Below are 23,751 nucleotides of genomic sequence, written 5' to 3' on the forward strand. Positions count from 1 at the left end.
CATACAGATCACACACACACTGCATCATCAATGCAAGTGTAATAGCAATTTTGCATAATAGTGATCCCTGGAAGTGTCCAATGGTAGAGTTAACCACTAACCCAGAATTTTTAGTTGAGACAAAAAAATGCTACCAGTTCAGTTACTGCCACTAAGTTAACGTCATCAAATTAAATTTGACCTTTAACCTTTCAACTTGATGATCTGAAGAAGGTTACTTTCAAAAGTGCATTGCTACAGTAGAAGTATTATGTATCACAACTTCGTAGGCCTATAGGCACTAGAACCACTTAACACACATTCTTAGAGGGTGTGGAATAATTTCGCACTGACACATAGATAATCTGAATTCATGGTTATGCTGATTCATTCAATACTTTGTCAAACACGAGAAACAGGGCAAAGGTTGGCTAAATTCTCCTAAACCACTTGGCACTAGGAAGAGGAAAAGGTGAGGTGTTTTGGCCTTATCTTCTTTAATACAAAATAATCTTCTGCAAATACCATTTAACGTATGAATAAAACCAGACCAGGCCTACTGATATCAGAGGATTTTTGGATTATTGCACAAGCATACAAGTATACAACACAGCATGGAAGCTTATCATTGTAACATTTCTTTTCTTATTTACTATTCACTATTAGCACACAATGGGCTGGTTACTGTAATGTAGAACGTCATGTACCTCCATTATCAGTTCCACATTTACACGAGGCATGTGGTCACATTATCAAACCCGTTATAATGGTTTTAATTTTTCTCCCCACTGAAGTGAACAAAGTGTTGCACTTCACACATGTCCAACATGCCCATACTGATTAGCCTGGCACGCCCTCCCAGTGACGTAACACCTTCGGCGTTGCTGTCGCTGGTCTGGTCAACTGCTAATCGGGAAGGATTTCTGAATTCCCCAAATCTGCGGAACTGCTGAGCAGCTCCAACGGCTCTGGGTAGAGGCGAATTCAAGGCAGAGGAAAGAGTGTTGTTATTGGTTTAAACTCGGCAAACCGCTTTCTGACATCGACCAATAGCAAATCGAGGCACTTAAAGGAGTAGGGTCAACCAAGCGCTTGGAGAAACCGTGTAGCACAGGCTCTTGGTCAGACTAAAGTCTCGCAGAGCCTTTCAAGTCGATGGCAATCAGGCTACATAATGATTACATTCATTAAAGACCATCTGCTCAGAACAGGCAAAAACCAGTGTAACTTGGGACAACAAGAAATGCACTGAAATGCAAATGTTATTTTGAAAAAAAAAAAAAAGATGTCACACCAACATTGATATGTTGTTTTTGTTGTTTACAATATGAAAAACATCTAGGTTAATCGTTTATTGACTCATGACTATTGAAATACTTACTGTTTTTAATGTACAAGCAATGTATTTTTTTTCAACTTCCAGTTGCAAATATAAGTAATACAAATTCATTAATTTCTGCGTTTCTAACTCTCATTGCAAATAAACATTTATAATACATCTTACCTATCTTGCTATTTGTTTTCATTTAAAAGTATATTTTAAAATCTTGACTGTGTCGTGTGTGTCCCTGTCCCCCTGTTACTTTGATTACTGTGAAATCCTGTTGGACACACCTTTTGGCTGTTCCTCTACCTCTCTCTTAGTCACCTGACTCTCAGGAAGTAGGATACATTTTTGGAAGGAAATCACCTATACAAGATGAGTTACCCATTTACGGTTATGTCATGGGGACACTATTGGCACCATTTGCAAAGAATGATCCAATTGCCACCAGAGAATAAGAGGAACATCACAAAGCAGCCACCATGACAAACATGGACATAATCATTTTTGGTTAGCAATCTTATCGTGGAAACAAAGGACAGGTCCACACCCTGGCGTCCATCTGATTACTTGAAATCTGGAAATGAATTGAAGTGTACGTGACAGGCTCCAGTCCAAACTAAATGGGGGAGATAATTTAATCAGTTCAGATGCAACACCCTATAAACGCCACCAAGTCAAAAATGAGATAACAATGGTGAGTGAATGCTCTCCACACATATGCATTCATCAAACAATTTCACTTCAAAACCTGTGAAATACCACTCTCTTCCTGGTCTGAATTATGAACTTGTAGACAAAAACATAGAGCAGCTTTAGAGGGTTTTGCATATGAATAAGTTAGTATGTGTGCCATCAGATACTTGAGGTCTGAACCTCAGAGCTGAATCCTCTCTCTCTCGTTGCCTCTGTCTGTCTGTCTGTGTCTCTCTCTCTCTCTCTCTCTCTCTCTCTCTCTCCCTCTCTCTCTCTCTCTCTCCTTTCAATGCGTTAGAATTGTGTGGTTCTATTCCAGTGTAAGAAAACAAAATATTGGGGGAGAAACCTCCGGACCCCCTTTTTTATTTTTTATTAGGCTATAGATCCGAACATATGACTAAAATCAGGTGTAAGTAATTAGTCATATAGCCATTGCATTCTGTGCAATTAATAAAGACACTCTAGTTTGTTATTACTCACTCCCGTCCTTCCTGTTCCCTTAAGCCAGGTTTAGACTTGCTGCAGACAACGCGTTGGTGTTCGCATCATGGCTGCCTCGCGTAGGCCTATTTTGCGGTCGTTTGGTGCGTCGGTAGTGCACGTCGTCGCAAGCGAACATGACGTGTCCGCGAGATGCATACTGATAAGAAAGTGGGGGCCATCACTCCAAAAAAAGGTGACTGCAAGATGCATTATCGACATCGAAGCTGGGGGCAATCATGAGAGTAAACAATGGCACATGGCCACATCCACATCTGATGTTACTATAGTCTCCCCCTAGTGAAGACCTCCAGTTGGGTGCGTAATGCTGCAGCGAGTCTGTACACAGGACACAGCAGGTCGCACACGGGCGCATACGCTTACGTTTGGTTTAACAACAAGTATAATCCCAGCCTTATATTGTTTCTCTTTATTACTGAACGGACTGTCCTCTTCCTGTATCTTCATAAAATGAAGACAATGTGCAGCATTTGTATCATCAGCAATTTGTCCTTTATTCATTGGGCATTTCTGTGTAAAGGACCTGGTGTGATTTGATTTGATCGATACATTCCTCCTATGCAATGCTTACCCTGTAGTCACTGCTGCCATCTACTGGTGATGGAAGGTATGAAATTACACATGTAAACATTGGTGTAAGTCACTTTGGAAAAAGCATCTGCTGAATAAATAAATGCTAACACACGTTAACATGTTAACACAAATTCCAGTGACAGCTGGAACTGACAAAGTAGAATAAAAGTCTGGTGTTTTGTAGCTCCAGGAACATTGCGTAGTTGAAACAAAACCTACTGACCTGTGGTTGATAATCTGGCTTTAGCAAGAGCTAGGCCGACTCATTTCTTTGTGGACTAGCCTACAGTAGCATCTTTCATGTGCATGTGTGGTAAAATGCTAAAAATGAAGTGTATGGAAGCGTACTGTTGTATAATTATTTTGAACTTAAAATAAGTAAGTGTGCATGTTATTTACTTTGTGTGTGTGTGTGTGCGTGTGCGTGTGCGTGTGCGTGTGCGTGTGCGTGTGCGTGTGCGTGTGCGTGCGCGTGCGCGTGCATGTGTGTGGTGTTCAACACAAAAATGAGCAGGGAGGAAGTGCTTCAGCACATCCTGCTCTGTCTTAAGATGTGTTAACCACAATGTTTCAAAGAACTGAACGAATGACCCAAGTCATAGTCATAAGAGTCATATGTGTAGGTACTGTAGATAAAGATAGATAGATAGATAGATAGATAGATAGATACTATTGGTCCAGAAAGAAATTGCACAGGAAGACCTGAAGGAGGTGTGACATGGACCTCACAGCAGCGCACACTGGCCTGAGAAGGCTGTTTGTGGTGGAAGAAAGAAGCGTCTTCAACAACCATCAGTGACTGAAATAACCCACAGCACAGAAACGAAAGCAGATTCACACGCTCTAGTGAGTTAGTCATCAAAGTTGCCATTAGTGACCGACATGACGGACAGCTGTCCATCAGAAGGTAGGTGCAGATCTGCTCATGTATACTGCATGTTCATAAATGATGATGCCTAGGCCTATGCTTTGTAGTTTAGATTAAGTCTGATGTTTCACTCATTTTGTAGTGAATTCCTGTTAGTGTATTTGTACCTCTACATATACATACACATTAGAGACACAAGTACAAAAGCACACACAAACACACACACACACACACACAAGCACAAAAAATACATAGCCTACTGTATTTAGAAGGATATCAAAATAAGCATGTGAGGAACAGTATTTGACAGTTGCAGTGCAAGTTGCTTACTGACAAAGAAAATCAAAGTTGCTGTTAGTGATATACAAGACTAATTTTGTCATGAATTTCAATGCTAGTGTGTTTGTTTCTACACAGATACAGTATAAAGCTGTGCATTTTTTTCAAAGTCCTTCCTACTCTAAACTCTGTGCCCTCTACATGCATAAACATTACAGACACACACACACACACACACACACACACACACACACACACACACACACACACACACACACACACAACAAATGCATAGAGGCCTTCTACACTTTAAACACACACACACACATACTGCATGGATATATTGTACACATTTCTAATTTTGGAAAGAGCAAAAAACATCATGTACATTATTGGACTGTTGCAATGCATGTTAATTGCTTACTGACAAAGAAAGGGAAATGATCAGCTTCCATTATATATTTATAGCATGTTTCCGACAGAGTAAATATGTCCTCTCGTGTAGGCGTTGTGTATCTGTCATGGTTATATCAACCATGTCAACGTTTTCGTCTTTGGAGAAAAGTTTTTGTCTCATTCATATAGCCTGATTTTCTTCTGCTGTATTGGTGGCGTCATATCAAATGTGTCCTTTATACTCCTCAAAGCATAAAAGCTTTTCTGTATTGTTACTAAAGTCCAGTATACCGTTGTTTTCACTGTTTTTGACACTAAACAGATTTAAACAGGGAATGCCAAGAATACGTAAATAAAAATAAAATGTAAAAGTCTTCAATGAATTCAGCGTGGTGTTTTATTACAGCAGGAAAAGAAATGCGTTTTCCAAGCATGCACCTGTTGACTGCAGTACTTCTCCTGAGGCTGCCAGGTAAAGTGAACAATCTTGTTGTTGTTGAACAATCTTGAAACAAACATGCTGGAATGAGAAGACTTGACTTGTTTTTTTTAAGCTTATCAATGGTGTTATTTTAACAAGTCTACTTAGCATTTGACAAACACTGCACACACTGAGAATTTCCTCAATCTTTTATCAACTCTTCAATCATCATGCGTTTCAGGTGTTCTGTGTGGGCCCAGTGTGAGCTACTCCTCTACACGAGTCTACTGTGGTCTTAAAGGGGCATCAGTGGTCCTGCCCTGCACATATTACTATCCATGGGGTCATATATATCAGGGAGGAAGGTGGTATGAAAGGAAGATGGGGAGAATTAGAGTACACAGCAACTCTAGATATCCTGACTGCAGCCTGAACATAGACAACCTGTCAGATAAAGACTCTGGTGTTTACCAGTTTCAGTTTTATACAACCCTACACAGCAGCTGGATAACGGGCGGTTCTACTATTTCCCTCTCAGTCACAGGTAGTGTGTGTAGGCTATATACTGTATATCTGTTAACATAGGGAATGCTATCAAAAGTGAATAATGATTTTTTGCCTCTCAGACCTGCAGGTGAAGGAGGAGGATGTTGTAGGGAATCAGAATCAGACTAAAGTGACCTGCAGCACCTCCTGCAGTTTGGGCTCTCAGTATGTCTGGTACAAGAATAGGCAGCCTCAACAACACAAAACCACATCCTCCATTCTACTAGACTCAACCAGACACTCTGAAAAGGGAAACTACTCCTGTGCTGTGAAAGGTCATGAGGCTCACCGTTCTTCTGCTGTCTGTGAGTGTGAATACATTTATTCACTTTTACAACTCTACTTCAGCTAATCAAAATCGGTTGTTTCTGATGATCACAATTACTCTAAATCAGCAGATATTTCCTCAATGTATTCCATTTCCAAGTGATTGCTATTACAGATTTTTACACTACAAAACACTACACTACGAAACACTAATTCCAACTTTGATAGGTGTTCCAAGGAAACAGTGTTGGAGTGTGAGCTACTCCTCTACAAGGGTCTGTGGTGTTAAAGGGGCAACAGTGGTCCTGCCCTGCACATATGAATATCCATGGAAAGACAGATATCAGAGAGGAGAGTGGTATGAAGAGGAGAGAGGGAGAGTCAGAGAACACAACAACTCTAAATATCCTGACTGCAGCCTGAACATAGACAACCTCTCAGATAAGCATGCTGGTGTTTACCAGTTTCGCTTTCACACAAACCTACACAGCAGCTGGATAAATGCCAGTTCTGCTGCTCTACTCTCAGTCACAGGTACAAACTACCAAAAAGATTTTTCATTTCATAAAATAATGACATTCAACATTGACTCACTAACAATGTATTACCTCTCAGACCTGCAGGTGAAGGAGGAGGCTGTTGTAGGGAATCAGAATCAGACTAAAGTGACCTGCAGCACCTCCTGCAGCTTGGGCTCTCAGTATGTCTGGTACAAGGATGAACATATTCTACAAAACGAAACTACAGCCTCCATACTACTGGACTCAACCAGATCCTCTGAGGAGGGAAGTTACTCCTGTGCTGTGAAAGGTCATGAGGGTCACCGCTCCCATGCAGTGTGTGAGTGCAGATGAAATTCCAGTCAAAATCTATCATCAATAGTTAGCAAGAAGTCTTTACATCTAAATCTGTTCTGATATGTAAGAACATTCATGGGGTTTACAAGCCATTATTGGATCTGAAAAGCACATTTAGGAAAAGAACAACGGTTTACTTGTTTTAACACTTGATTTTTTATACTACTTGACTTTCAAATGTCCACAGCTTTAATGTGTACAGTATGCATACACTGATAAATGGTGTTTAATAATCAAAACTTGACTGCAGGTGCTCCAGCGGAACAGTGTTGGAGTGTGACCTACTCATCTAACAGCATCTGTGTATTGGAGGGTTCATCTGTGGATATTTCCTGCACTTACAAACATCCTCGAGATCAAGACATCAACACAACATTCTGGTTTAACAATCAAAAAACAAGTTATCACCCTAAAGACCTAAATTTGGATGAAGACTATCAAAACCACACTGAGTACATTGGGATCAAAAGGAGTAATGCCACTCTGACTCTGAAAGACATCAGAGATAGTCACTCTGGAGAATATGCCTTCAGACTTATAACAGGTCAGGGGCATAGTTTCTCAGGGTTACCTGGAGTCAATGTCTCTGTTACAGGTAAGCCCTATTTGAAACTATTAGTCCTTTAATTATTTTGGTAATCGAATATATGTCCCCACAGGAAAGAGCACTGTCTCTCCCTAAACATAATAATACACACATCTACATCATCCAGTTCTGCAGGTGTTCATACCTCCCGAAACAGTGAAAGAAGGAGAGAGAGTGACCCTCACCTGTAATACTACCTGTACTCTCACCAACACCACCTTCATCTGGTACAAGAATGGCCAGGCTGTTACCTATAACGACACAACCAGAGACAACAAACTGCATCTAAACCCAGTCAGCAGTGAGGATGCAGGCAATTACTCCTGTGCTGTTAGAGGACATGAGAGTCTCTCATCAGCTGCTGTCTTTCTCAATGTGAGATGTAAGTTGTCACAGCTGACTATATAGACCAACACCAAGTGAACAAATAACAATTTTCGACACAAACTCCTATACTACAAATAAGCATGATCATACACAATTGAAATGTCATAATTTATCATGCTTACTTTTGTTATTTAAGATTTCTGCAGCTGATGTAGGAAGTATTGGCTTTCTCTGGATTTATTCAGAGTGCTCTGGGTGTTATGATATTATCTGTCATTTTTACTTTTGATATTTAAGAAAACTTGCATATATGTTGTAACAGACTCACCAAGGAAAACCTCACTGGCAATCAGTCCTGGTGAAACAGAAGAGGGCAGTGCAGTGACTCTGACCTGCAGCAGTGATGCCAACCCACCAGTGCACAACTACACCTGGTATATGAAAAATGGAGCTGAATCTGTTGTTAGGGGCACAGGGGAGAGTATCAGCTTCAATGTGACCTCTGATACCAGTGGACTTTACTACTGTGAGGCACACAATGAACTTGGCTCTCAGAACTCTACTGATGCTGCAGTTCCTCCCAAAGGTCAGTGAGGTTTAATGGAAATGCAAACAGCCATGACAGAAAATAACACCATTTGGCAGATCCTGTTCAGACACAGTTCATAATTTCCCATGTAATTATTGTTTTATATAAAACATCATCCATTGTCCCTCTCTATAGGCCCAGAAGGTGTTGTTGTGGTGCTGGTGGCTAGTATCACCATATTCATAATTTTTGCTCTGATACTTGGAATTGTGCTCTTGAGGTGATTGTGATCTTTTCTTCCTCTTTTTTGTGAAAAAAAAAACAAAATTGTCATGTATTTTCAGAACTGCATATTATTTATAATACATATGTCTTCAGGGAAAAAAATATTAATGAATTAATTTTAGTTTATTCATTTAGTTTATCATCTCTAAACTTCAGACCATCTAATGTAGATGAATGCATTATACTTTCTTTATATCAGTATCATCAACTTTAAATGCATATCATCATATCAATAAAACAGGAAGAAGAACACTAAAATCACAAGAGACGGAAGGTCCACAGATGCTAACATGCAGGTGAGGAGCTTGGCTCTCAAAGTGTCTTGGTCTGCTGTGCATATGAAGTATTAATGAACTATCTGGTAGGTAGCATCCAAGCCTTAAACATCCTCTGGTGTGTCCTACATTTCACTACTGAGTCTTACTGCACCTTCACTTCTGCATCACTCATCATAACATGATGTTTTCTCTTTCCTGATCAGAGTGACTCAGGTCTCGTGAACAGCGCTGTTACAGCAAGAGCCACGACCTCTGACCCCACACAGAGAGAGACAATGCATGATCAAGACGATGTTCATGGCACTGTTTGGATCAATCCCTCCTACAGACAGGAAGTGCCTCTATACTCCATGGTCCAGTACCCTCAAACCACTGCACAGGATGATGACGATACCTACGCTTCAGTCCAGTTCCACAGAGGGAGTGCTGCCATCAGGTGGGCATTTCTCAGCTTGTCAGAGACATTCACAGCCATTACTAACACCAACCTGTAACCACCATTCACAGCCATTACTAACACCAACCTGTATCCAACGTTCACAGCCATTCCCAACACCAACCTGTATCCAACGTTCACAGCCATTCCCAACACCAACCTGTATCCAACATTCACAGCCATTCCCAACACCAACCTGTATCCAACATTCACCGCCATTACCAACACCAACCTGTATCCAACATTCACCGCCATTCCCAACATTCACAGCCATTCCCAACATCAACCTGTATCCAACATTCACAGCCATTCCCAACACCAACCTGTGTCCAGCATTCACAGCCATTCCCAGCATTCACAGCCATTCCCAACACCAACCTGTATCCAGCATGAACACATTTACTCATACTGTGCACCAGCTGCTCAGCACTAACACATGTTGATGGTCATGTTGACATAAGTAAGCGTAAGCGGCCCTTTAACACTCTTTAAATGCTTACTTAACAGCATGGCAGAAATGCAGCCACCACCCACATGTCATGCTTAAGATGTGTTGCTGCTTTCAATCAGAGTCCAACCTCATCTGAAGTTGTAACAGGAAGTGTGCGTTGTTGTGTGTTTACAGAGCTGAGGATGATGATGTGATCTACAGTACAATCCAAAAATCCTGACCGAAAACAGCAGACCAGAAATACCCTCAGGTTTTCACAGCTGTCCATTGGAAACATAGACAGTCAGTTCATGTAAGATGTTATTTTCCTGTATTACTGTCAACATGTACTACGATTGTACTATTAAGATCATTTTTAATCATTCCTGGTTAATAAATTGTGGATATTTCCTCCAGTTCTGGTGGCTGCAGAAGGAGGCAGAGAAATTGAACTGTGGACAAGTCTAATAGTACGCAAAAGATTCACTGATCATATAACTGCTTAATTCCAGCTTGCTCTAAAACAAATAAAAACGTGTGAATGCTGCATTTTAGATCACCTGTGTGAAACTGCTTAAACTTAATGGGCCCTACCCACTGAGCAAGCAATGTCTATGGACGTCCAAAAACAGTGGTCTGTCCAGGCTGTGATCTGGACGTCTATTTTACAGTCAAAATGAGACTGGGACAATAGTCCAGCTTGACCCGGTTCAGGACGTCTATAGACAACCAACATTAGTTGCAAATAATCGTTCTGCGAGGTCATAATCTGGACGTCTATTTGACAGCCAGAATCAGTTCATACTGTAAATGACATTGGGACAATAGTCCAGCCTGACCCCATTTGGGACGTCTATAGACAGCCAAAATTAGTTGCAAATAGACGTTCTGCCATTCTGGCTACTCTGAGGACGTCTTCTGGATGTCTAATTAAGTCTTTCAGACGTCTTCAAGTGACGCCTATATCACACCCAGAACAACACATCTATTCAACGTCCAGGAAATAAGTCTTAAAAACTTTCATTCTGGCTACTCGGAAGACGTCTTCTGCATGGAGTTCTGCGACCACGTCTTCTGGACATATTTTGGACCAGTTTTTGCTCAGTGGTTATCAAGACAGTCTATGCATGGCTACTCGTATAAAAGCTTAAATTCAGTGGGCTGTTCAGTCCACATTGGGAGTGTTTTCTTTATCAAAAGTTGGGCAATTGGCGCAACAAGACGTTCCTATGTTTATTGGGTGTAACATTCTTTAAACCAATGAGAATGACATTTGCCATTCCCTTTAAAAACAAGTATACTTGCGTTTAAAGGGAATGGCAAATGTTTGAAGTCACCCTGTGTTAATAGGGTGACTTCAAACAGCGCACCGGTATTGGCAAAGGGAAGCTGACTTCACCATAGTCAACGACAAAGCGGTTATACAGTTACTTTCACTATTTACTGACAATAGGTTACTATCGAAAACATAGCCTGACACGTACTGTACACTAGCAAAACACGTACCCCAATAATGTTCGAATTACTGAATAAAAAGCTAAAAACATTTATCCTGTAGAGGAGATGCTTACATCTCGTCACAGTGCATCTTCAGCTGTGCTTTGTATATGTACCTCTCGCCTAATCACTTTTATCAGTCATTGCCAATTTGCAAATGATGGTGAATGACTACTCATTGTGAAATGTATTTGGTAAAATCTTAATTAGAATTATGTGTCCCATTTGTAAGCATATAAATTTTAGTGTTTTGCATGGATGTGCGCTGGTGCATGTGGATGAGAGCTGCCCATATCACTGTTGATAATGTGCTCTTAAAATTATAGCCCACAACACTCGCTGGATTTCTGACCAGGTTTCTCTTGGTCAGCACTCTGGGTTTTAGGTAGTGTATGATGGCAATTGTTAGATAATGTGCCAGACCCCTGCTTAGGTCATTAATTGCCACACCCCTTAGCGTGTTGTTCAATCGAAGAGGCATGGCAAGCTTTGCGTTGACCCATATGGACTTTGCGCTGCACTTCAGACTGTCATGACATAGGGCCCAAAGAGTGTTAGCTTCAACATAAAAGAGTATTTTCACTTAAACTTAAAGACTGCTTTTAAACTTAAAGACCGTATTTGCTTAAACTTAAAGAATGTTTTTACTTAAGATTAAAGGGACACTTCATCAATTAGCATTAAGCTATGTATCTTTAGAAAACCCGTCATGGTTTTGAATGGTCGTGCATCATTCCCTCAGTTTGCCTTGAGATGGGAGAAATACGGATTTCAATTAAACCCATGAATAGGACTTCCTGCTTTCGATGATGTAAAATGATGATTTTGAAATCCGTATTTCTCCCATCCCAAGGCAAACTGAGGGAATGATGCACGACCATTCAAAAACATGACTGGTTTTCTAAAGATACAAAGCTTAATACTAATCGGTGAAGTGTCCCTTTAAAGAGTGTGTTATGCTTAAATTGGATGAGCTTTTACAAGCAAAAAGGCATACTGATAGAACAGAACTGCAAGTTAGAGGTCAGAAAGAAGTCGTCAGACTCTTTGGACTTCACAGATCGAGAGCCATAAGACATTTTATTTTATTTTATTTTATTGTACTCAATAAAGTCAGAACCCTAACCTTTGATTAGGGGTTTTTATTAAAAGTCTGTCAAGAGTTCTTTTTGTGTTTCCTGCCTCCCCTGTGTTAATGAGAAGATCGAACTCCTTGCAACAGGGGCGTCAGCCTACAGTGGTGAACAAGAGAGATCTACGGTATTTTTATGTACATCATGCCCCCTTGTGGCAGCCTCTCGTTACTTCTAGCATGAGTTTTTTCTCGATTGTTAACACACATTTTCTGAAAACATGCCTCATACTCTCAGAACTCTACACACAAATCCAAAAACACACACACAATGGTCAAAACTCCTCAATTCTCCTGCAAAATGAAACTTTACCTTCAAAACAATGTACTTTCTCCTCAAAATGGTCTTTTGCTCTCAAAAGACACACACAAACCATCATATAGCCTAACAATACATTTATTAGGACCGGTTGAACACTGATGTGCTCAGTGTAAAACACTGCGATGAATTGAAAACACTTCTTCTCCATTCATCATAATGACTTGGGCCTTTTTTTGTTCAGTGTTAAACTACAAACAGTACAAACAGTAGATAAGCTGATACAGTAAGTTGACATGCTTATCCTATCAATATTTTGTAATATCTCATTGTTTTCTATTATTTTTCTTCGTATTTGCCGTAATGTTATGGCATTTTCTTCTAGGACAATGCTCATGATTTCGGTTTCCTGCTCAGGAGACAGAAGCCCTTTTGTTGGTAACCTGCAGCTGTAAACTGTGTAGGAATACTTTCCCGAAATACTTGAAACATACTTTATTTTTACAATAAACAGAACAGCCCACAGGCAATACTGTACTACTGTGCTCATTGAGCTGTATTGTACTGTACGGTAGTGTACTGTATTGATACGCAGCACTGCAATGTTCTAGTGGCTCGGATCTCATCAGAGATTACGGTCCTTGGCCTCCCCGTCCTCCTCCTCTTACTTTCACTCCTCTGGCTCGTCCTGTACTACTACTGTACGTAATACTAAAGCTCTGATTGCTAATTGTAAAACTGTGTGACAGGTGTTCGCCCATCTGATGAGTCAGTGTGCATGGTAGGGCAGTTAGCTTTAGAATTTGAATGGCAGTGTGTTCTTCTTTGTGAAAACAGATTTTCTTAATTTCTTCATTCAGTTCAGGAGGCTGGCGCATGAGCTACATATTATGGGAATTGTGTCTCAAGTACCAGATATTGTGTGTAAACAATTGAGAAAAACTGTAATACCAGTCTGGCTTAGACTCAGTGTCAGGGGTTATTTTGTATAATACATTGACACTTGCATGGTAAAAGTAGGACTTTGAGGAGTGATGATTTTGGAAACTGAAACAGAAAAAGTGGACTGTGATGTCTGGACGAGTAAGAGTAAAAGCAAAGGGCCCAGGAAGAAGAGCAGGCCCAGTGAGAGATGCAATGAGAGGTGCAGGAGCAGTGAGAGGAGCAGGTGCAGAGGTCAGATACAGCAATGTTGTGCTTTTTTACTTTCCCCTTTTTATCTGGACTTTCTTGCTGTTGGGTTTATTTTTGTTCAGAATGCTTGTGTGTTTCATGGATATTTTGTTCACTGTAAGCAATACTGAAAAACTTGTTCTGTCCTGTCATTGTTGTAAACATTATTCCCACTGTACCTCCAGTAATAAACAGCAAAGGGGAAAAACTGGTTTGCTTTTTACTGGAATGCTTTTGAATGTGGACAGTTTCCAACCAAGAAATTTAGTGTAAAAACGACAGATTGCATGTTTTGGATGCAAATACCTGTAAAACTGAAACACTGCAGTTTTTGTAATGTCAACAATAGCTAGTATTTTGAAACCGATGGTGTATGCTTTGTACCTTGTGACTGCATGTACCTTGTGAAGTGAAAACAAGTTGTATTCTTTGACAGAATAATTTCATTTTGAGTCAGATTTCCAGTGTTTTGGTAAAGTTAGTTAGTTATAGTTAGTTACAGCTTGTACTGAGAAAGTAGAATACAAAGTAGAATACATGTCCGTGGCTTTCTGTAGCTCCGACAACATTGATTTGAAGAGACCTAATAGTGAGCAGTGGTCGTAATCTGGTCTTAACATGAGCTAGGCCTACTGATTTCTTTGTGGACTAACCTAGCATCTCTCATGTGCATGTGTGGTAACATTCTAAAAGTGTAAAGTATACTGTTGGTATGCTTATTTTAAACTAAAAATACGTACTGTATATGTTGCTTACTTTGTGTGTGCATGGATGGTGTTCAACACATAAATGAGCAGGGAGGAAGTCCTTCAGCACTTAAGAGGTTAACCACAATGCTTCAAAGAACTGAACAAATGACAATGGGCTAAGTCATAGTTATATAAGTCAATACATAAATACTGTAGATAGACACTTTTATTGGTCCTGAAAGAAATGCACAGGAAGTGTCATGAACAACCATTAGTGACTGAAATAACCCACAGCACAGAAACAAAAGCAGATTCACAGTTAGTCATCAAAGTTACTATTAGTGACCGAAAAGAAAGACAGCTGTCCATCAGAAGGTAGGTGCAAATCTATTCAAGTGCAGTACTGTATGTTCATAGATATGATAGTTTTGCTTTACCCATTAGATTGATTCTGATGTTTCACTCATTTTGTCATTCCATTCCATTTGTACCTTACAGACACACGCATACAAGCAAGCACCAACACACACACACACACACACACACACACACACAAACACGCACACACGCACACACACACGCACACACGCACACACGCACACACAAATACATTGTATACATTTACATATTTGGAAGGATAACAAAATAAGCATGTCATGTACATTATTTGACTGTTGCAGTGCATGTTGCTTACTGACAAACAAAGTCAAAGTTTCAGTTAATGACAGACAAGCCTAATTTGTCATGAATTTCAATGTTGTTTTGTTTCTGCAGAGATATAAAGCGGTCTTTCCTACTCTAAACTCTGTGCCCTCTACATGCATACACATTACAGACACACACAAAAACACACACAAACTGTATGGATATATTGTATACATATATTTATATATTTGGAAACATAAAAAGTGCAGTGCATGTTGCTTACTGACAAAGAAAGGGAAATCATCAACTACTATGTATAGCATGTTTCTGACAGGGCCCTCTCTTGTAGGCGTTTTATGTTTATCAACAAGCCACGTCAATGTTTTACTCTTTGGAGAAAGGTTTTTGTCTCAGTGATATAATTTTGTCATGTTGCACTGCTGGCATCATAGCAAATGTGTCCTTTATGCTCCTCACAGCATACCGGTACAAGCTTTTCTGTATTGTTACTAAAGTCCAGCAGTTGATTTCACTGGTTCTGATATGAGTATAAACACTGACCACTGAAATTAGTTTAGTCAGAGAACAAGTCTAAAATACTTTTTAAGACCCTTTTTAAAAACGTATTGTATTCTATTTAATCAAGTTCAGCCTGAGTATAACAAGTGAATAATGTTATAATAGTGTATTGTGTGTTTTATTACAACAGGGAAAGAAATGTGTTTCAAAAGCATGCACCTGTTGACTGCAGTACTTCTCCTGAGGTTGCCAGGTAAAGTGGACATAACGCTCATGTCATACTCATGGTATACTTAGGTGATATAGTCCATACTGTAGCTGCATTATTTTTGAAAGCTAACTAACAGTATTACAGGGGAGCTCAGGCGCGTAACTGAAGCTTTCCGTTCACAATGAGCACTATGCTGCAGCCAAGGCTTTAAACCGGTTCACAGAATGAAAACGAAAACCAGAAACATTTGAAGTTTTGCTAAGAACAGAAACGAAACCAGAAACTTAAAATTAGTTTGTGTTCCGGAACAGAAACGTTTATCTAAAATAATGGTAACCGGTTATTTTTTTCCGTTCTTTGATAAGATTTCTGTGCAGTGTGACTTGGTGAGGTTCACCTTGAGTCGTTCACTTATCAGGAGAAATTGAATAGAAAAGCTTGCCACCAGCTGTACAGGCAGATTTTTTTTTTTTTTTTTTTTTTTCATTTCTTTTTGGGCCCTGACAAGGTTTTGGGCATGTGATAATAAGTTTAATATTCACAATGCCATTGTGGTTTTGTATTGTCTGAGACAAACATGCACTGATTGAGTCCTGTTTTGCCAATTGATATTCACAACAGCAGCTATGTAGCCTACCATATTTCAGTCGCTTGTAAAGATTGAGCAACGTGAGTTGCACAGGCTAGGATGGATGTACGAACTACAGTGATGCATCTCTAATGTTTTGTGGTTTTGTAGGCTATTGTTTGATGACATAAGAGAAACAAATGCATTGATACCAGCTTGGTCAAATTCAGTTCTCTATGTAGCCTGCCCTATATTATCATTTGCACCAATAGGCCTTATATATGAAAAGCATATTGTAATTTTTAAAAAAGTCCTAATGATCAGCCTATTTGTATGTCCCGGAGCTGATCGCTATTAACCGGTTCGGGAACTCGATTTGTTGTTGTTGTTGTTCTAACCGGTTCAGGAACGTTATTGTAGGGTTGAGCCGTGTTTCTTAATCTTTTCAGAACAAACCAATTGGGAAATAATTCTGGTTCAAAGGCCTGGCTGCAGCAGTTAATAATCACTATAATTGAGGGAAGTAGTTATACCAGATGCGACAGTGGGGCATGCATTAAAAATATATGTTTTACGCGTTGCGAACGGAACACTTCAGTTATGCGCCTGGAGGAACTGTAGCTCCCCTGTTATTTTATCATGTCTCTTCTTGGCATTTGGCAAACATTCCAACTGATATCTGATTAGTGGCAAAAAACAAAGCTGTTCACCGTTAGATCTTTTATCAACTCTTAAATCATTGTGACTGTGTTTCAGGTTTGTTGTGTGGACCCGGAGTGAGCTACTCCTCTACACAAGTCTGTGGTCTTAAAGGGGCATCCGTGGTCCTGCGCTGCAAATATCACTATCCTTCGAGACATATTTATTTGGGAGGAGAGTGGTATGAAAAGAGTTCAGGGAGAGTCAGAGAACACAGCAATTCTAAATATCCTGACTGCAGCCTGGAAATAGACAAGGTCTCAGAGAAAGACTTTGGTGTTTATCAGTTTAGGTTTTACACAACCCTACACACGAGCTGGATAACTGGCAGATCTACTGTTTCCCTCTCAGTCACAGGTAGTAATAAATATATATATATATACATATACACACACACACAGTATATGTCCCCTCCATAAGTATAAGACATCTTTTTTTTGTGAATGAATAATGTATTGTAAATAAATAAATGTTTTCCTTCAATATAGGGGTCATAAGTATTGGAACACTATACTGTACGTTAACCCTGTGTTACAATTCCCGGAGATTTTTTATTTTTTAAATGCCAGTAACCCCACATCAACACATACCCTTCACCATACAAAGAGATTGGCGTGGCTTTATTACACTTATTCTCATTGAGCTCAATGCAATTCAAACCAGCTAATAGGCTAACTGGGGATGCTATTACAAGTGAATAATGATTTCTAACCTCTCAGACCTGCAGGTGAAAGAGGAGGCTGTTGTGGGGAATCAGAATGAGACTAAAGTGACCTGCAGTACCTCCTGCAGTTTGGGCTCTCAGTATGTCTGGTACAAGAATGGACAGACTCTACAAAACAAAACCACATCCTCCATTCTTCTAGACTCAACCAGACCCTCTGAAAAGGGGAAATACTCCTGTGCTGTGAAAGGTCATGAGGCTCACAGCTCTACTGCAGTGTGTGAGTATGAATAAATCACTTTACAACTTCAGCTAATGAAGCACAGTGTGCTATTACAGGAGCCTTTTTACACTATGAAATACTATAATTCCAACTTTAGGTGTTCCAAGGAAACAGTGTTGGAGTGTGAGCTACTCCTCTACACAAGTCTGTGGTCTTAAAGGGACATCAGTGGTCCTGCCCTGCACGTATCAGTATCCATGGAATGACGCATACAGAGGAGGAGAGTGGTATGAAGAGCAGAGAGGAAGAATCAGAGAACACAACAACTCTAAATATCCTGACTGCAGCCTGAACATAGACAACCTCTCAGATAAGCATGATGGTGTTTACCGGTTTCACTTTCAGACCAACCTACACAGCAGCTGGATAAAGGCCAATTCTGCTGCTATACTCTCAGTCACAGGTGAGTAACAAATATTTTTGTATTATTTAATAAAATACATTGACTCACTAACCATGTCTTACCTCTTAGACCTGCAGGTGAAGGAGGATGCTGTAGGGAATCAGAATCAGACTAAAGTGACCTGCAGCACCTCCTGCAGTTTGGGCTCTCAGTATGTCTGGTACAAGAATGGACAGACTCTACGAGGCAAAACCACAGCCTCCATACTACTGGACTCAACCAGACCCTCTGAGGAGGGAAGTTACTCCTGTGCTGTGAAAGGTCACGAGGGTCATCGCTCCCCTGCAGTGTGTGAGTGCAGATGAAATTCCAATCAAAATCCATCTAATAAATCTGATCTGTTATGTAAGAATATTCATGAAATAAATTCAGTTCGCAAAATATTCTTGTATCTGAAGAACAGATTTAGGATTCAACAGAACTGTTTTACTTGTTTTAGCACCACATTTCCACAGCTTTAATGTGTGTGTATACACTGATAAATATGGTGTTTAATTCTCATATTTCAAACTAACAGGTGCTCCATTTTGGGGTGTGACCTACTCATCTAACAGCATCTGTGTATTGGAGGGTTCATCTGTAGATATTTCCTGCACTTACAAATATCCCAGAGATCAAACCATCAACACAACATTCTGGTTTAACAATCAAAAAACAAGCAGTCACCATAAAGACCTAAATTTGGACAAAGACTATCAAAACCACACTAGTATATTGTGGTATACTGGGATTGAAAGGAATATTTGTACTCTGAAACTGAAAGAAATCAGAGAGACACACTCTGGTGAATATGGCTTTAAACTTAAAACAGGGCAGGGGCAGGGTTTCCCTGGATTACCTGGAGTCAACATCTCTGTTACAGGTAAGCCTTCTTTGAAAATATTAGTATTTTAATCATTTTGGTAATTAAATATAGCTACGTGTCCAAACATAATATACACACCTATATCCTCCAGCTCTGCAGGTGTGCATAACTCCTGAAGCAGTGGCAGAGGGACAGAGAGTGACCCTCACCTGTAATACTACCTGTAGACTGAGTAATGATCCCACCTTCATCTGGTACCAGAATAGACAGACTGTGACCTATAAACACACAACCAGAGACAAGCTATATCTAAACCCAGTCAGCAGTGAGGATGCAGGCAATTACTCCTGTGCTGTTAGAGGACATGAGAGTCTCTCATCAACTGCTGTCTTTCTCAATGTGCGATGTATGTCACTATAGTATTATTTTTGATGCTGTGTTAAATGTGCACAATTATACACAATTGAAATCTTGGCCCTTTCCGAAACGTGCCCCTAAACCCTAGCCCTACAGACTTCCACTTCGTTTGCGTGTTCACGCGAGGGTCCGCCACATTGAGTATCATCCGAAACGAATTTTGAGTCGAGTGAAATGCCTAGGGAGAGGGGCTACCACGCCTCCAGGAGCAAGTCAGCATGGATGCTATCTTGAAACACAGGTGCAACTGTTTTCAAGTGTTCGTGCAGCTCGTGTATCTCCCTGCCAGTTGTTTTTTGGTCCGTATGACAGCATTTACAGACAAAAGCGTGATTTAAGCTACATTGTAACAACTCATGTTTAATTTGATACTCAGAAAAATGTGCAAGATTGAACAGAAGTAGGCTGTAATATTTAAACATGTGCAGGTCGCATTTACAGCACTTTTATAATGTGATGTTAAATAAAGCATAAAATGCAACTCCTCACTCATAGTAATGAAAGGAGAGAAGAGGGATGTATATCCTAATACACAGGGGTGTCCAGAACATCTTAATTGGCGATTTAATATACATTGCCTTCATAATTTCTATGAAAACTAATATGACGTCAATTTCCTTCTACCTTCAAGCGCATCCGAAATGTAGCGCTGTTTTAACCCCTTACTCTTCAATGCAAGTGTTCTCCGCACCCACGAGTGGACTTGAAAAGGAAGTTCACTCGCTAACCGAGTCGAAGTGAGTAGGGACTCATTTCGGAAAGGGCCATAATAATTTGGTCATGTTTATTTCTGATGTTTATGTGTTTTAACAGACTCACCAAGGAAAACCTCATTGTCTATTAGTCCTGGTGGAACAGAGGGGGGAACTTCAGTGACTCTGACCTGCAGCAGTGATGCCAACCCACCAGTGCACACCTACACCTGGTATCTGAAGAATGGAACTGAATATGTTGTTAGGGGCACAGGGGAGAGCATCAGCTTCAATGTGACGTCTGATACCAGTGGACTTTACTACTGTGAGGCACAGAATGAACTTGGCTCTCAGAACTCTACTGATGCTGCAGTTCCTTCTAAAGGTCAGTGAGGTTTAACGGAAATGCAATTAGTTCCAAATTTGAAATGAAGCCATTTGGCTGTTCTTGTTGACACAGAGTTCATTATCATTATTTTCCATATTATTGTTTAATTGAAATGTCTTTTGTTTTCCCTGTCTGAAGGCTCAGAAGCTGTTATGATACTGCTGGTCACTATATCCATCGTTCTTGCTCTGCTGCTAGTTGGAATTGTGTTCTTGAGGTGATTCTGTGACATTTTCTTCCTCTTTTTTGTGCAAAAATAAACATGTAATGGATTTTCAGGACTGCATAGTATTTCTGATGACTTTTTTTCAGAAAAGTTTATCATCATTAAGCTTCAGACCATCAGCTAACATTAATTCAGATAAAATATGATTTTCTCTAGTGAATACATTATGCTTTCTTTATGACGGTACCATCATCTTTAAACAGGAAGAAGAAAGCTAAAATCACAGCAGTCACAAGGTCCACAGATGCTAACATGCAGGTGAGGAACTTGGCTCTCAAAGGTGCTAAGTCTGTCGTGCTTATGAAGCATAAATGAAACATCTGGCAGCGTCCAAGCCCTATCCCCTAGTGTGTAAAAGTCACCATTGTGTCTTACTGCAGCTTCTCTTGTTTTATCTTTCCTGATCAGAGTGACTCAGGTCTCCTGAACAGCAACGTTACAGTAAGAGCCACGACTTCTGACCCCACACAAAGAGTGACCACACATGATCAAGATGATCAGTATGCCAGCATTAAGTTAAATCGCTCCTACAGACAGGAAGGGCCTCTACACTCCATTTTCCAGAAGCCTCAAACCTCTGCACAGGATGACGTTGTCTATGCTTCAGTCCAGTTCCACAGAGGGAGTGCTGCCACCAGGTGGGCATTTCTTCTCATTACAGCACATCCTTTTCTTGCTGCTCAGGGGCGTTCACAGAAAATAACCTGCATCCAGCATTTACTGCTATTCCCAACACCAACCTATATCCAGCATCTGATCTGAGCACATTTAGTGATACCGTACACGATGTGCTCAGCATTGACTAATAGTGTAGATGTTAAGTGTTCTTAACACTCTTTAAATGCTCAGTGAATAGCATCGCAGAAATGCAGCCACAGCTCACATGTCAGAGAAGATGTGATGCTGCTTTCACAGTCCAAGTTGTAACAGGAAGTGTTGTATGCTGTTGTGTGTTTGCAGAGCTAAGGATGACGATGTGAACTAGTACAGTCCACAAACCCTGACCAGCCAGGGAAACAGCAGACCAGAAATACTCTCAGGTTTTCACAGCTGTCCATTGGAAACAGTCCGTTCATGTATAGAAAGTTGTTTTCCTGTATTCATTTTTCAGGTCAGACTGTATTAAAATTCATTTTTAATTTGAAAATTAAATTGAAATTGTGGATATTTCCTCAATTAATAACCTCAGTTAATATCTTATGAACTCTATGTCTCGTGTAGGTTTTTAAACTGTAGACTACCAGTTAAATATTTAGCACTGTAGCACCAACCTCAATTCTGGTGATGTAGTTTACCAGCTTCCAGGGTGGGAGGCTGGAAAAGTCAGGATTTAGATGTGATCTCTGATATTTACTATGACATTATTCATGTTTATCTTTTTTTCTTTGATTGAAGTGCAAGTGTTGTTTGCAATGTGTATGAGCTCTTTTTTTCTTTAAAAAATAAATTTAAGGGTAAAAGTCCCAAGATGCCAAGAATTCCACAAATCATGCAACAGTCTACTCTTTTATTCACTCTTCTTTTTATTCTGGTTTGTTTATTTAAATACTTAATATTAGGGCTGTCAAATTTACTGAGTAATTTCGATTAATTAATCAGTTAAAAATTGACTGATTAAAAAAATAATGCCGATTAATCGATTGTGACCTTTGACCTCTAAGGTACCAAATCAATGCAAAGAAACATTGAGGCCCCGAGGCACTTTTAAATGTATTTCCTCAGCATATTAGGTCATATTGTAGATTGTTATGGCCATTATTTGAACAGTGAAAGTAATAATAAAATAGCTTTTAAAATAACTTTAATGTCACTAACGCTGATTATTCAATGATTAATTTGAACTGAGATATTTCAAATGCTTTAACAGCAAAAAAATCTATATGCAATTCATTTAGATTAATTAATCACAGAGTATGTCATTAAATAGATAAAAAAAAAATGTAATCGATTGACAGCCCTACTTAATATAGCCTATAGCCATATAAGATTCAAGATATAAGATTCAAAAAATTGTATTTAATATGTTGCCATGTTAGAAAACTTTGTCTTGATTGAAGGCATGTGTGTGATGTCAGTAGTAATAGTTCTACTGAGGTCTAGTGACACCCCTGACTGACCCTCTCTCTCTGTCTCTCTCTCTCAGACACACACACACAATGTGCATTACTGTCTACTGCATTTGTATGTATAGCAAGCCCCCTTGTGGCAGCCTCTCATTAGCTCGTTGGTCTTTTATGCCCCCAACCAGGGGGTCAGGATTTGACTGATTAGCTTCGCCGATTAGCAAGGCACTTCCTCGTCGCCATTTTCCAGAAATACATCATGTCCGGTGCCATTTCTCCTCATGCCGATTGGTGGCTGTTCCACTCTCAGCTCATGCACGAGCTAGTGTGGACACAAGCTCTCCTTCTGTACCTTACGTCAGTCAGTAACATGGCACTTAATTGGCTAAATAAAACAGCACCGGAAACAAGCCCCTTGAAACGCCATGTTGAAGCCTGAAAAAATCGTTCAATGTTGGCAATTTTCACTAGCCTAGCATTCCCATTGAAATGAATGGGGGCGGGACTTGTTCACTCTCTCCAGTTCTTATAATACCTCCATGCCCCCAACGGTGTCTTCAAGGCAGCGCTGCATGGAAAGCGCTCCCCGCCCCCAACAGTTTCAGCCAATCACAGCGCTGTCTCTGCCGCTGGTGCTGATTTCAGCATTTTCCCTCCATCTGCACTGCAGCAGCAGGAGTTCAACGTTGGTGTTTGACTCAACGTTGGTAAGGTGAATAGCCTAGATATCTTCTGTTTAAAGTGTTTATGCTTAAGTTACATGTGCAATTGACAAAACTAGGTTTTTCGTGGCTGAATGGGCATCTAAGCTTGCTATTCAGCTTACTAACGTTGACT

The 23,751-nt window shown here is 40.1% G+C and overlaps 1 protein-coding gene across 1 annotated transcript; it reads left to right on the top strand.

The window, feature by feature from the left end:
- The first annotated feature begins 18,376 nt into the window (after positions 1 to 18,376).
- Positions 18,377 to 21,928, top strand: LOC134078861 (carcinoembryonic antigen-related cell adhesion molecule 5-like). The gene is made up of 8 exons (XM_062535024.1): positions 18,377 to 18,614; positions 19,135 to 19,185; positions 19,280 to 19,534; positions 20,359 to 20,622; positions 20,764 to 20,842; positions 21,055 to 21,109; positions 21,260 to 21,489; positions 21,812 to 21,928. Exons 1-8 carry the CDS (start codon positions 18,377 to 18,379, stop codon positions 21,834 to 21,836), a joined length of 1,197 nt encoding a protein of 398 aa, XP_062391008.1. The 3' UTR covers positions 21,837 to 21,928.
- Positions 21,929 to 23,751: the final 1,823 nt, after the last annotated feature.

This window comes from Sardina pilchardus, chromosome 1 (genome assembly GCF_963854185.1).
Source record: "Sardina pilchardus chromosome 1, fSarPil1.1, whole genome shotgun sequence".
In the NCBI taxonomy this organism is placed as follows: Eukaryota; Metazoa; Chordata; class Actinopteri; order Clupeiformes; family Clupeidae; genus Sardina; species Sardina pilchardus.